Source organism: Octopus bimaculoides, chromosome 7 (assembly GCF_046866305.1).
Source record: "Octopus bimaculoides isolate indiv1 chromosome 7, ASM4686630v1, whole genome shotgun sequence".
Lineage (NCBI taxonomy): Eukaryota > Metazoa > Mollusca > Cephalopoda > Octopoda > Octopodidae > Octopus > Octopus bimaculoides.
Genome location: NC_142934.1, coordinates 75306991 through 75321990, shown reverse-complemented (window position 1 = coordinate 75321990; position 15000 = coordinate 75306991). Strand labels below are relative to the sequence as shown.

Sequence of the window (15000 nt, the reverse complement as noted above, 5' to 3'; positions counted from 1 at the left end):
TGTGTGTGTGTGTGTGTGTGTGTGTGTGTGTGTGTGTACAGGTGTGACGTGGGTGTGTGGTAAAACGTTTGCTTCCAGATCACATAACCACATGATTTCAGGTTGTGTCTCATTGAATGGCCCCTTAGGCAATTGTCTTCTACTATGACACCGGACCGACCAAGGGCTTGTTAATTTGTTAGTTTGTAACTTAGCGGTTCGGCAAATGAAACAGATAGAATAGATACCAGTCTTAAAAAATTAAGTACTAGTGACGACTTGTTTGACAAAGCTCTTCAGGGTAATGATCCAGCTTGGCCGTAGTCCAATGACTGAAACGAGTTAAGAATAAAACATATATATATATATGTGTGTGTGTGTGTGTGTGTGTGTGTGTGTGTGTGTGTGTGTGTGTGTGTTTGCGTATGTATGTGTGCGTGTAACATAATGACAGAAATATAAGGAGGATATGAGCAGTATCGACCGTTTCAACACTTATTAACCGCTCCATAAAGCATACAAACAATAAACAACAAAGAAAACAGCAGAGACAGATAAATAAATAAATGTTATATCTGACCCCACGTAGCATTTGTCCGATACAACCACCCCAAGTAGAGTTTTTGAACAGTGTGCCGTAGTTCTTGTCAACACATTCACTGATGGTGTATTCGAAATGGGTCATATTGGCCACTTTCTCAAACACATCGATTGTATAGCCTGAGAAGGTACCATTGTGTAGTTCCACAAACGGGGGTTCCTGCAATACGAGAGACAGTAGCAATAGAAAAGTACAATAAAAATAGAGACAGCAATAAAAAGAAACGGTAATAACTTTTTTACTACGATAGATATTCAAGATATTTTTTATTATTATGCGTGTACAAGGAGCAGGAATGTGTAGTCGTTTAAATAGAGCTCTACCATCATCACCAACAACATTAACACTTGAAATGAAGTTGTTATACTGATGCAATGATTCATATTTTTACAGAACCTCAATACTCTAATCGTTTTGCAATATAGGTTTTATTATCAAGGCAGCGAGCTGGCAGAATCGTTAGCACGCCGGGCGAAATGCTTGGCGGTATTTCGTCCATCTTTATGTTCTGAGTTGAAATTTCGCCGAGGTCGACCTTGCCTTTCATCCTTTCTTGATCGATAAAATAAGTACCAGTTGAACACTGGAGTTGATGTAATTGACTTATCCCTCCCCCGAAATTGCTGGATTTGGGCCGAAATTTGGAACTTATATTGGTGTTATAATAGCACAGATTGCGTTGACATAGACAAAAGAAAAATCAAGTTTTCCAAATGAAGAGATATTTAGACTTTCAAACCAGAACAAATAATTAGTTCACTAAAATGAATAAACAAATAAACCTATACTTACACCTTAATTCAATAAATTTTTGCGAGGATTCGAATTTAATTAAAAGTGGGAAAATTTCATTTGAAAATCCCTGTACCAAACTCTATATTATTTTGTAAGCGCACAGTAAAATCTGTCAGTAAAACATGAGTTTTAATATTAGGACTCTTCCAAGACGGCGATCTGACAGAATTGTAAGCACGCCGAGCAAAATGCTTAGCAGTATTTCGTCCGACTTTACGTTCTGTGTTCAAATGTTGCCGGGGCCGACTTTGCCTTTCATCCTTGCGGGGTCGATAAAATAAGTTCCAGTTGAGAACTGGGGTCGATGTAATCGACTTAGGTTCTCCCACGAACTTGCTGGCTTTGTGCCAAAATTTGAAACCAATATTAGGACATTTCCGGTTTTAAAGATATAAGGCAAAATATAAACGCAAATGCAAGAAAATCTGGCTTGACTAGAGTACTTCAGAATTTTAAAATATTTGTGTCTGCATTTAATGTCTCAGAAAGTTGAACTGATCCAACTAATGCTAAATTTATGTACTTAATCTTCCGACAAATGCTCTCAAATACATCCAATTTAGAAATGCTGAAAAAATTGCTTGGAGTCAAAATTCAATGTTTAATGAAACTAAAGACGCATGAAAGGTGTAACGTACCAATTTTATATCTATCGGTCTTCGTCTGCAAATTTATGTAATCGAGGGTATACGTGTTATTGCAGTGTAAATAATCCTTTCTATTAAAGGCATATGGCTCGAAGTGTTGGTGGAAGAGGGAGCTAGCCGATTACATCCACTCCAGAATTTCACTGGTACTTAATTTATCGACCCCGAAAGGATGAAAGGCAAAGTCGACCTTGGCGGAATTTGCAGTGCAATAAAGGTGTTAATGTGTATAGTGCAGTGGTAGTGTTACAGATGAGTAATTTTTATTGTAGGGAAATAATGTTATTGAAAAATTAGAGTAGAAATGGTGTTATTATAGTAGAGAAATAGTGTTAAGATAAGGTATGCAGGTAGTTATTATATTCACTTACAATTATTGTTATAGCTCGCAATTTTTTAAAACGCCAATTGTTGCGGTGGGTCTCGTTCGGATTAAACAGAACCAAACCGGAAGTTCGATTCCAATAGCCAAACTGAAAACAACAAGATAACAAAAACGAACTTGAGACATGTAAATGATGTATTTGAAAAAAGGCATATATGAATGTGTGTGTGTGTGTGTGTGTGTGTGCATTTTTCACACACATATATGATACATATACGTATAATATATGTATATATGTATATCGGAGTAAATGCGTTAAGCAGTGTTTACGTATAATCACAATTTAGGTTAGTTGAAATGTATGTCACATATTTCAACTAACCTAACTTGTGAGTATATATGTATGTTTGCATATATATATATATATATATATGTGTGTGTGTGTGTGTGTGTGTGTGTGTGTGTGTGTGTGTGTGTGTGTGTGTATTAAATTCAAATTACGACAAACGTAAATAAACAAACGAAGTTTGCTTTTAGAAGCGTTGAGATGTCTTAGAAAGTTAAAGTGATTTTAAATTCTCAATCGCAGAATAATGCTTATAATATAGCATTATTCTGCGATTGAGAATTTAAAATCATATATATATATGAGGGCGGGGGGTTGTGTTCAGTCAACGTTAACATCCTGCAACTATCTAACCAGTCAACATCCACACACTGTGTCTACCCACTTATCATCAACACAATCTCTAGCCATTAAACGTTTCTATATTCAAATTAAACCAAATCATATGAAATCGCCATTTTGTCTCACCTGTTCAGCAATCTCAGAGCTCTTTAGATGATACAAGCCAAATGTCACCTGGCGATGTCCAGTCTTGGAATCAAATGAGAATGGTCCGCTACATCCATAAAACTGTGTCTGTATTATAGAAGAGTAATTATTTTGGTTATGTCATTAGTTACTCCACCGCTCATATCACTCATGTCACAAAGAAATGATAATTGGCACTTATGCTGCAAACACCATCTAACAATTACATTCACAGCCACTACCGCCGCCACCACTACAACAACAGCAATTTTTTTGTCTACTACTACTACTACTACTACTACTACTACTACTACTACTACTACTACTACTACTAATAATAATAATAATAATAATAATAATAATAATAATAATAATACCCATGATGCAGTATCATGCGCTGATGTAGTACCACTTCCCTGATGCAATACCAGGCAGTGGCTCTCATGGTTTCTGATCTCAACTGATTGGAAGTGTTATCATGTACATTGTTTTGTCTTGGTATAAAAGATGGGCTACAGCAAATATTCTGCTCAATACCACAGATTTGCTTGTCAGTTGCCTGACCCTAACCAGTTGAGCATGTCCCTTGGTGGCTGACGATATGTGCATCTCTGATCATGAGTAGTAGTAGTGGGAGAGCATCATAGCCATGTGTTGAGAGGAATTATTTGGGGTTTGGATAATTCGCCTTTGGAAACATGGGTGTTGCGTTCAACATCCTTAAACAACCCTTATTCAGGGACCGTTTGAGTGGGAGGGGGGCTACTCGATCTGAAGAAAATGCCAACTAGGCCTCACCTGCAAGGTCATGCACTGTCTATCTTGATATGAGGTCACCATGTCGCGCACATATGGTTATGATGCATGTGCTTGATGTGCCCTTATCAAAGGGGTAGTCATAATGGGTATACTGGACTTCGTATATTTGTTCCCCTGTGTCACTTTGATGGCATGCACTGCTCTCTCACTCAATAATAATAACAACAACAACAACGATGATGATGATGATGATGATGATGATGATGATGATGATGATGATGATGATGATGATGATGATGATGATGATGATGATGATGATGATGATGGTGATGGTGATGACAACGACGACAATGATGATGATTTCTGTTAGTGGCCACAACGATGCAAGACATTAAGAACTACATAAAAATCTCGAGGTTACGTAAAAGTTTCATGTCTGAAATAGCATTTTGGCATCTGACGGGAGATAATCTACTTAGATGAGAGTAGTCGAGACCCCTCTGAGCTTCTTCAGGCAAAATGGACTATGTTGCAAGTCTACAAATATTAACTCGTCTTTCTTCTGATTACTTTTCTAACTGCGTAATATAACATAATGGTGTAGGAGCTGGCGCAAGATTATCTCGCTCGATGAGGAAAGATAATCCCTTCTGGGCTTCTTAAAGCAATCTTGTCTAGTGCTGTAACATAAACAACTCCTGTTTCTCCAGAACAACCCTAGTTGTAATTGGCATACAACGACAGCAACAACAACGACAACAACAACAACCATGCTAATAATACGACCATCACCATCCAAACCTTACTACTCCAACATTATTATACTCTTCACCATCACCAGACGTTCCATATTATCATGAAGCAACATATGTGTAAAACAAAGGGAAGGGTGTACTCACATCTACTGCTTTTTCCATGAATTGAACGGATGGTGTTATATCATGCATGGTGCAGCCACTAAGCGGACAGCAAATGTTCCATGGTTTCTGTTGTGCACTAGCGTCCAGAGACAGTTCTTCTATTACCGTGTCTATCAATGTCACACTATCCGCTAGGTAGGTTTCGTACAGCTGGAAACGAAAGAGAAACAATAAAATGAATGTAATATCCGTTTCAAAATTTAAACAATATACACCTTCTCCTCGACTTACGACCGAGTTCCGTTCCACCTGAGAGTTCTTAAGTCGATTTGGTTGGTCGTATGTCGAATTTATATTTTTCAGCACTATTTTCATTCAAACGCAGCTGATGCTTGAAAGCGACTGAGACACAGTAGAAGGAAGTGGATGCCTAGGTCTGAAGGAGGCCTGCGTTGCCAAATGCTGCCATATTTATAGTACGCGCAGCTACCCAACGTCCGATTACCGTCCCATTATTTATCCCATTATTTATATATTTATTGTTTATTTATTGTTTATTTATTTTGTGGTCGTGAGTGCATGTGGTCGTAAGTGCGGATAGTCGTAAGTTATATAGATCGTAAGTCGAGGAGAAAATATATGTGGAAATCGGAAGAAATAGAATGAAAAGTCATTTACGTTTCTCGTTTATATTCTTCTGAAAGAAAAAATTAGCAAGGAGAAAAAAACTTGAATCGCAAAACAAAATCTCAGATTCAATAAAAAAAATAAAACCATATACTCTACAGCATCTATTGAGCACTCCACTTTGATTTGGCTGATACAAACTGATGAATGAATATCATATTTACATATGTATGTATGTATGTATGTATGTATGTATGTACGTATGTATGTATGTATGTATGTATGTATGTATGTATGTATGTATGTATGTAAGGGCTACTGTCTATTGCACATTCCTCTCACCCACCATATCCTCCTTCACCGTCACCCCATCCTCAAACTTCGAATTCCTTCCCCATTTACTCCGAACATTTTCAACCAGAACAACTTAGTACTACTTTGCTCTTGCTACCAACCTATCCCTCCCTTTCTCCCTCTCTGTCCACCCCACGCTCTATTGACTCTCATATTTTCTACCTACTGCTGTATTCTTCTTCCGTCGTCAACCCATCTTCATTCTTTGAATTCTCCCTTCGCCACCCTCCAATTTAATATTCACTTCTCCACTCTCTCATTGTATCAATTCCCCTCTCTCAGTTTCATAGCCCCAACTATCGCCAACTTATAACATTTGTTGTCAAACCAAACAACGACCACCCCTCACAATAATACTCATCGTACCTCTTCCCATTCATCTCCCGACTCACCACTTCTACTTCTCTCAATACCCTGGTCACTTACCCTTCCCTCTTCTTGCTCTGACTCTCCTATCTCTTCTTGCCCTTCCTTACTTCAACACTCCCCTTGAGCTGCCTACTTCCTCCCTCCACTTACTTCTATTGGCCTTCCTCTGCACCCATTCTACCGTTAAATTTCCCTCCAATCTGATTTGAAATGTTATTGGGTCATCCCATATATAATGCGGTTTTTTTCAATTGCATGAACTAAAAGTCGAATGGGACAGGATAAACTACCTGCATCAACTTGCTTTAAAAGCAGGCAATGATTGTACCTTGTCCTTATTCTTAGTGCAAGTTTTGAAGACTGGAGTTCGATTATAATAGTTATTTTTTCAAAGCTATAACGGAAGTGACAAAGGAGCATATTTGGCATATTTTGCTTTATGAGTTCAATAAAGGCAAGAACGCAACGGAAAATGCGAGGAATATTAATGCTGTATATGGGGATCGGACAATAAGCGTAAGCTAGTGTCAACGGCGGTTCTAGATATTCCGAGCCGGTAACTACAGCCTAGAAGAAGAACCTCGTCCTGGAAGATTTGTAGGGCTCGACGAGGACGTCCTGCAAACCCTAGCGGAACGAAATCCCATCGTAACTATTGGGAAACTAGCAAAGAAACTTGAATTTGGTCATTCAACCATTCATCGACACCAGCGCTAGAAGAAAACCGACCATGTTATGTTTCAAGACGAAATGTGTACTTCCAACAGGATAATGATCAGTCACATACAGCAAGGATGACATTCCAAAGACTGGAGCAGTTTGAATGGGAAACGATGCCCCTCCCACCATATTCGCCGGACATCGCCCCATCTGATTATCATTTTTTCCGCAGTCTTCAAAATCTTTTGGACGGAAAAAATATGAATTCTGTAAACGAGGTCAGAACAGTACTGGAGGAGTATTTTTCGTCACTGACAATGAATTTTGGAATAAGGGCCTTGCAAGTCTACTACATAATTGGAAGAGCATTGTAGAAAATGAAGGCGAGTATATTTTAGATTAATAAAGAAATTTGTTTACCTAATTTTGAAAAATAAAAGAAGTATAAAAAAAACTGCCTTATTTATGGAATAACCCAATACCTACCAATCTCTTCAGCCTAATGACGGAAGCCGGATTTACCGAAATGTTTATATACATCCACAGCAGATTGCATATTCTTGATGTTTTGAAAACTACATCTACCAACATTATTACGTAATTCCGAGCCCCCCAGAAACAGCTGTCAGACCTGTACTACTACACATTCTCCTCTGTTAATATATAAATATCTGTATATTTGTACATGAATATTCATCGTTTGAATATTTTCATTCTTGGTTCTCTCTATTTATATGTATATATGTATGTATGTTTTATGTATCTAACCCAGACGGCTTTATTTTTTTATTTGCATCATTATCTCTATATCTGCTCACCTGGATTCCTTTTACGGACGCCCCTTAGCCCACGGACTTAGTCTTCAGTAAAGATTTCGAAGTGTAAGTTAAAATCATTTGAGCCCTTGTAAGTGTTATATATATATATATATATATATAACACATTTTAGTACCGAATGCGAGCAACCAACAGAAGAAACCAACTTTCTTTTAAATAACTCAACTATGTATCGGCCGATTTCGCGATTACTAGAATGAGATCTAGTTTTCGTTCATCAGTATAGATTAATCCCGAAATCGTTCGATTTAGAGATAACGCATTAAAAAAAATTCCGTAAGCTTCCTTTCCTCGATTCAGCACGATGTGTAGCTATAGTGATGTATATTGTATGTGGTGATTGACGATGTAAAGTCTATTTCTCAGCATATTGGCATAGAATTTTTTTCGTTTGCCCTTATTTATAATAGTTTATAATTTTCACCTTAAAAGGTATTTTGATATGCTGGCCACATGATGAAATATTTTTGAAAAAGTTTTATCCTATATTAGAAGTAAACACACACACACACACACACACACACACACACACACACACACACACACACACACGCACACACACACACACACACACACACACAAACACACACACACATATATTACTTGTTTCAGTCATTTGACTATGTCCATATTGGGGCAACGCTTTAAAGATACTTGATGGGCAAATTCAACTCCAGGGCTTATTTTTTTAAGCCTAGTAATTATTCTATCGGATCTCTTTTGTATGTATGTATAAGGGTATGGTAATACAAACAGTAAAGACAGAACACAAAATATGACTATATGTACATTTTTATTAATAGAAGCAAAAGAGTGACTCAAAGGCCGAATGTTTGATAAGTGCCAATGCACGAAACTCTTGGTCCTTGAGCCACTTTGCTGCTTCTGTAAAATATTTAGATATGTGTGTGTGTATACACATAGACATGTACATAATTGCACTCCAAATATAATCTGTAAGTGGAACAGTAGAAATATGCAAGACTTTTCTCATGTTTAAAATGTGAATTTGTTTTTGTAATCGACATTCCAACAAATAAAACTTTATGTATTTGTGTATTTACCATCAGCACCACCACGCACTCACAGCCATCACCACGGGCAATGTCTTTGCCATCGATACCATTCATACCCCACCACCACCACCACCACTACCACCAACAACAACAACAACAACACAGCCAAATTCACCACTATTGCCGCTGTCATCTCTACCACTATCACTAACCCCAACACAAAAAACCACTGCCGATACATCACGAACACTATCATCATCACCATTGTAACAAGCAGCAGCAGCAGCACCAGCACCGACACCACCTTCACAACCCCTCCCCCACCACCACCACCACCACCGCCCACCATCTGCTTGATCGTCATCATCAAACACACAAAATAAGATAGGTGTTATAAACAGGACATAAAAATAACACATTACTAACAATGAGCAGACATACTTCAGAGACGGAGTATAGCTATTTGATCTCGAAAAATTTACGGGATTATATATAATATATAATATATAATATATAATATATACGTGTGCAGTGGTGGTGATGGTGGTGGTAGTGGTGTTAGTGGTGGTGGTAGTGGTGGTAGTGGTGGTGGTGGTAGTGGTGGTGTGGGTGAGTGAGTGTATGCACTTGCGCGTGTCTTTACGCGTTTGAGAGTGAATAGATGATTACGTAAATAGTCACGTTGTCTCAATAAAAACGGCTACATTTATTAACACATACATGCACACTTATTAACACGCACATACACACATATTTATATATATATAGACACATATATATGTGTGTATATATATATATATATATATATATATATATATATATATATATATATATATTTGTTTTGCAAGATTTTTGATGTGAAATCGTGTGTTGAAACAGATGTTGTATTTTGGGACGGTCATATTGCCAGTTTAGCCAATAAAAACACACGCACTGTATATTTGGTGTTAATTTACTTCAGCTTTATATTACATTACATTACATTAATCCTATTTCGGCCAGAGTTCTTTCGTCACACTTCTGTGACCTCATCAGTGGTCCTTTGGTTTCTTCTTTCTTACGTGTGTCCCACCTTGCTAACTATTAGCCATGAGGTCACAGAAGTGGGACGAAAGAACTCTGGCCGAAATAGGATTAATGTAATGTAATGCAATATAAAGCTGAAGCAAATTAACATCAAATATACAGTGCACGTGTTTTTATTGGCTAAACTGGCAATATGACCATCCCCAAGTACAACAATATATATATATATATGTGTGTGTGTGTGTGTGTGTGTGTGTAATATATATATGTATATATACATATATGTATATACATACACATATATATACATATTGCATATACACACACACATACATATACTTACATACATATATTTATACACACATATATATATGTATGGCGTATATATATATATATATATATGCGTGTGCGTTTATATATATATATATATATATATACATACACACATATATGTATGATGTATATATGTGTGTGTTAGAGCGTGGGTGTGTGTGTCTGTGCGTGTGTGCACAGGCGCGTGTGTGCGAATACTTGTATGTAAGTATTGAAGGATGGATGGTTAGATAAACGAATACATGTGCGCAATCATATAAGTGTTCGTGTATGTGTGTGTGTGTGTGTGTGTGTGTGTGTGTGTGTGTGTGTGTGTGTGTGTGTGTGTGTGTGTGTGTGTGTGTGTGTGTGAAGAAGAGAAAGAGAGAGAGAGAGAGAGAGTCGGGCGAAGTGCTGGTTATTCCGTTGGTTATGACACTGACAATTACTTTTGATTACTGTTTCAGATAAAACAGGGAAATAGAATGCGTTTTTCTTGTTTGCTTTTCATATCCATCATATATCTATTTCGACGTAATACGTTTTACACGAAAAATACCGGGGGAAAGAAACAGTGATGTCATTGCGTTATATATAAATACATACATACATATATATATATATATATATATATATATATATATATATATATATATATATATATATATATATATATACATATATATAGTCGTCATTAAGGTGATGGCGTTGCTGGTCAGTACCAGCATTGCTAGAAATAAGAGTCAAAACAATCACGATGTGTAGATATATTTCAGAGACGGAGTATAGTTATTTGATATCGAAAAACTAACGGGAGTATATATAATATATAAAATATAATACATACGCGAACGGTGGTGGTGAATGTGGTGGTGGCGGTGGTGATGGTGATGGTGATGGTGAGTGAGTGGGTGAGTGAGTGAGTGAGTGGGTGAGTGCATCGGTGTATGCGCTTGCGTTCGTCTTTACACGTTTGAGAGTGAATAGGTGTTTCAATAAAACGGCTATAAAATATCTTTATTGACTGAAGATCATTTTTGTTATATTTAAATACACACACACATACATATATATATATATACATACATATATATGCATATTGCATACATATACATACACACATACATATACATACATACATACATATACACATATATATATATATATATATATATATATATATATATATATATATATATATACACAAATTAAAAGGGTAAAGGATTATCAATTTATTGATTAATAAATCAATTAACAATTAATAATTTTTTACCAAGCCCATCGGTATGAAAGCACCATTATTGGTGGAGAACTTATTTAAAAGCTCATATATATTTATAAATATAATTAAGGGATCAGCAAATATTTGCTTCACCATATACCGAAGTTCAGAAATAGCAGCTAAAAAAGCTGAGAATCTCACAGATAGCATCACTTGTAACTCACAAAGGCAAAAACAAGAAGAAAAAAACAATGAAAAACTAACCAATTCCGATGTTTTTTAGCTGCTATTTCTGAACTTCGGTATATGGTGAAGCAAATATTTGCTGATCCCTTGATTATATATATATACATATATATATATATATATATATATATATATATATATATATATATATATATATATATATATATATATATATATATATATATACGTGTGTGTATATATGTTCATATATATGTATCCCACATCAATATGGACTGGAAGCCATTAAATTTTGGCTAGAAAAATACCCCAATGAAGTCCCGGAAAGAATAAAAAGAGTTTATCATCGAGAGCCTTAAGTTTATACTTCAAAACAACTTTTTAAAATTTTAATAATAATACCTACAGACAGGTATCGGGGACTCTAATGGGTTCCAAAGTTGCCCCCAACTTATGCGAACTTGGTGATAGCCTACCTAGAATTACAAATTTATGAGGAATCCAAATCAAAATACGGCCTGTCTTTCCACAAATACCTTTTGGAGAATTGGAAGCGCTACTTGGATGACTGCCTCATCCTATGGTCCCACACACTCGACCAACTCAATGATTTCAAAAATTTAATCAACAGTCTCAACAACCATATCCAATTTACAATGGAATATAGTCAAGACCAACTTCCTTTTCTTGGCATTCTTATTATAAACAAGGTACCAACATTTATGGGTTTCGAGTGATTTCCACAACAAACCAACTGATTCCAAACAATACCTCCTATTCACCTCCAATCACTCAAAGCACACGAAGACAAACATCCCCTTCAACCTAGCGAGAAGAATCTCTGCAATTGTCTCAAATTATAGAACGCGAAATAAAAGGTTCCAAGAATTAAAGGCAATTCTTCTCGAAAGACATTACCAGACGTTATTAGTTGACAATGGAATAGAGCGGGCCAAGACTTAGGAAAACCGAAACACACTCAAGGTACACTAAATATTCTCCCGTATCTCTCAACACACGATCCAAGAAATGCAGAAGTTTACACAATTATATACAAGACTATTCCACTACTGAGTCAAGGCCCACGTCTAAAAAAAGCACTCGAAACACATAAAATAATAAAAAGCCAGGGACAACGCAAATCCCTAAAAAAACTACTCACCAATGTAAAATTACCCAACAGAAGTCCACCACCCACCGTCAAAAATGTGCTCGTTCTAACTGCAGGACTTGCATTCACCTTATTGAAGGAACAACATACAAATTCCAGCCGGGACACACTTTTGTAGTAAAAAATAACTTCACCTGCACATCAAAGAATTTACTTTATGCCATTAGGTGTGAAGGGTGCCACAAAGACTTCATAGGGCAAACGAGTCTTACCCTCAGAGAGAGGATGACAGTCAACCGCCAACAATTGAGGGACCACACCACAATGCAGATACCACTTAGTGGTCACTTAGATATCTGTGAACAAAACAAGTCCTCCAAATTCCTAGTTTTCCCACTATACCAATGCCCAGACAACACCACTGACCAAATACGAATAAAGAGGGAAAATAATCTTATTCAAAAATACAGACTACAAGTCAGTATACTCTAACATACCTCCCAGGTGTACACCTACAACAAACACACACAGAAACACATATGTCCAAAACCAGATGTACAAAAACACACACACAAATACAATGCGAACCTCCTACACAAACACACACACATACATATACACACACACAAATACAATATCCCCACACTCGAGCATAAACCCACAGACTTACCAAGAAAAAACATATACATATATACATATGCAATACGATTCTAAGTGGCTAAGAGAGGTTTTGACTCTTATTTCTAGCAATACTGGTGCTGACTAGCACCCGCCGTCACTTTAGTGGGGACTATACTTAAATATATACATATATGCATACACACACACACATATATATACATATATATATATAAATCTATGTGTGTGTTGGTATGTATGTATATGTGTATATATATATATATATATATATATATATATATATATATATATATGTGTGTGTGTGTGTATGTGTGTGTGTGTGTGTGTGTGTGTGTGTGTGTGTGTGTGTGTGTGTGTGTGTGTGTGTGTGTGTGTGTAAATATATAAAAACAAAAAGATAAAGAGAGCAAAGGTAAGGTTGAAGAATTTTATGGATAGAGTCTTACAGCTGTTTCTGGGAAGATCCAGTACTTCCCTTCATCGGAGACAGAAAAAAATAAAGTAATCTATTATTATATCCATAGGCGGATATTTTTAGTATGAAGTGGTAAAGAGTGTGATGTGCTGAAAAAAGAGAGAACAGTACTTGAAGTGTAGTTTCATTCCAGTGGTAAATATCCGTGTAGAAATTCGTGCAAAGTAATCCTTGTGTGAATAATCCGGAAGTTTATGTTGGAACGAGAGTTGATATAGCATAGATAGCAGAGGTATATATATTCCATATTGCGATAGATTTTTGCTTGTTTACTCGAAAAGAATGTCCAAGTCAAGTGAAAAGTTAGCGGTAATTAGGTCAAGTCAAGAAGATAGAATGTGGAAGGGGATAGAGGAGATATATAGGCGGAGGATGGTAGCGATATATTTATAGTCAGTTGGTCTTAACAGGGTAGAGGGGAAGAGCATATAGAGTGAAGGAGGAATAGGGGGATGAGGTTAAAAGGTCTAGTGAGTAGGAAGGAATGCGTGTGTGTAAGTATATAGGTGGTGGGGGTATGAGTGATAAACCAAGGACAGAGATAAAGGAGAGGGATGGGTGGGAAAGGTAGTTAGTAGCATCGTATTTTAGGATGCTGCCAAGCCTATTTATAGACGGTGGAAAGGGATTGAAAGAGGTGACGTAGTCTGTTTGTGTAGGTAGTGTTCTTGTGAAATTGAGAATATAAGAAATAGATTTGGTGGTACATGTGTGGTGAGATGATCGAAAGGAAATAATCCTATTCAAAAAGATGGTGAAAGATGGATGTTCTTGCCAGGTTGAATAGGTTGCCTGTGGGGGGGGGGGTTGTGTTATTATGTTGCGTGATCATTTGTGCAATTTTGCTTGTGATAGAACCTGAATGTGTGGAAAGAGCGGTGGTTGCAGTTGCTAAACGCTTCATTATATCGATTAAGTAGAGTGGGAGAATTGTATTTTAAAATATGGAACGCCTCCGTTAGGCAAAGCTTGCAATTGGAGCGCTGGCCCTCGTATGGAGTTCCAGAGTCTAAGATGGACCATTTTAAGGTGTATTGGGTATTTTTGTTTTTGAGGTGATGAATATGATTGGCTAATGTTGTAGATTTACTGTGTTTGTCGTATCTAAAAGAGTGCATGTGGGCTGCGTAACGATGTTTAAAGTTTATAGTTGCACCAATCTACGTGGCAGTAGAGTTATGTAATAGATTTTTGACGGTGCATTTATATATTGCATTGTATCTTACGCAATGTGTTTGAAGCGGACAGATAGTCCAATCCTGTTCATACAACGACTGGGGCAAACTAATCGGTATACAGCACTTACTCGGTATTACCTGTATCCTCCGGGGTTTGGTTAAATCCAATACCCTCCTCAACCTTATATAT

The 15000-nt window shown here is 36.9% G+C and overlaps 1 protein-coding gene across 3 annotated transcripts in view; it reads right to left on the bottom strand.

Moving 5' to 3' along the window:
- Positions 1-15000, bottom strand: part of LOC106867909 (ionotropic receptor 25a) — a 152682-nt gene that overhangs the window by 20096 nt on the left and 117586 nt on the right. For all 3 annotated transcript variants that reach the window (XM_052969756.2, XM_052969755.2, XM_089355519.1), the window contains exons 7-10: positions 4820-4990; positions 3162-3269; positions 2394-2495; positions 560-739 (exon numbers count right to left, since the gene is read on the bottom strand). In XM_052969756.2, coding sequence (XP_052825716.1) covers positions 560-739; positions 2394-2495; positions 3162-3269; positions 4820-4990 — 561 coding nt within the window. The remainder of the gene's footprint in view (positions 1-559; positions 740-2393; positions 2496-3161; positions 3270-4819; positions 4991-15000) is intronic.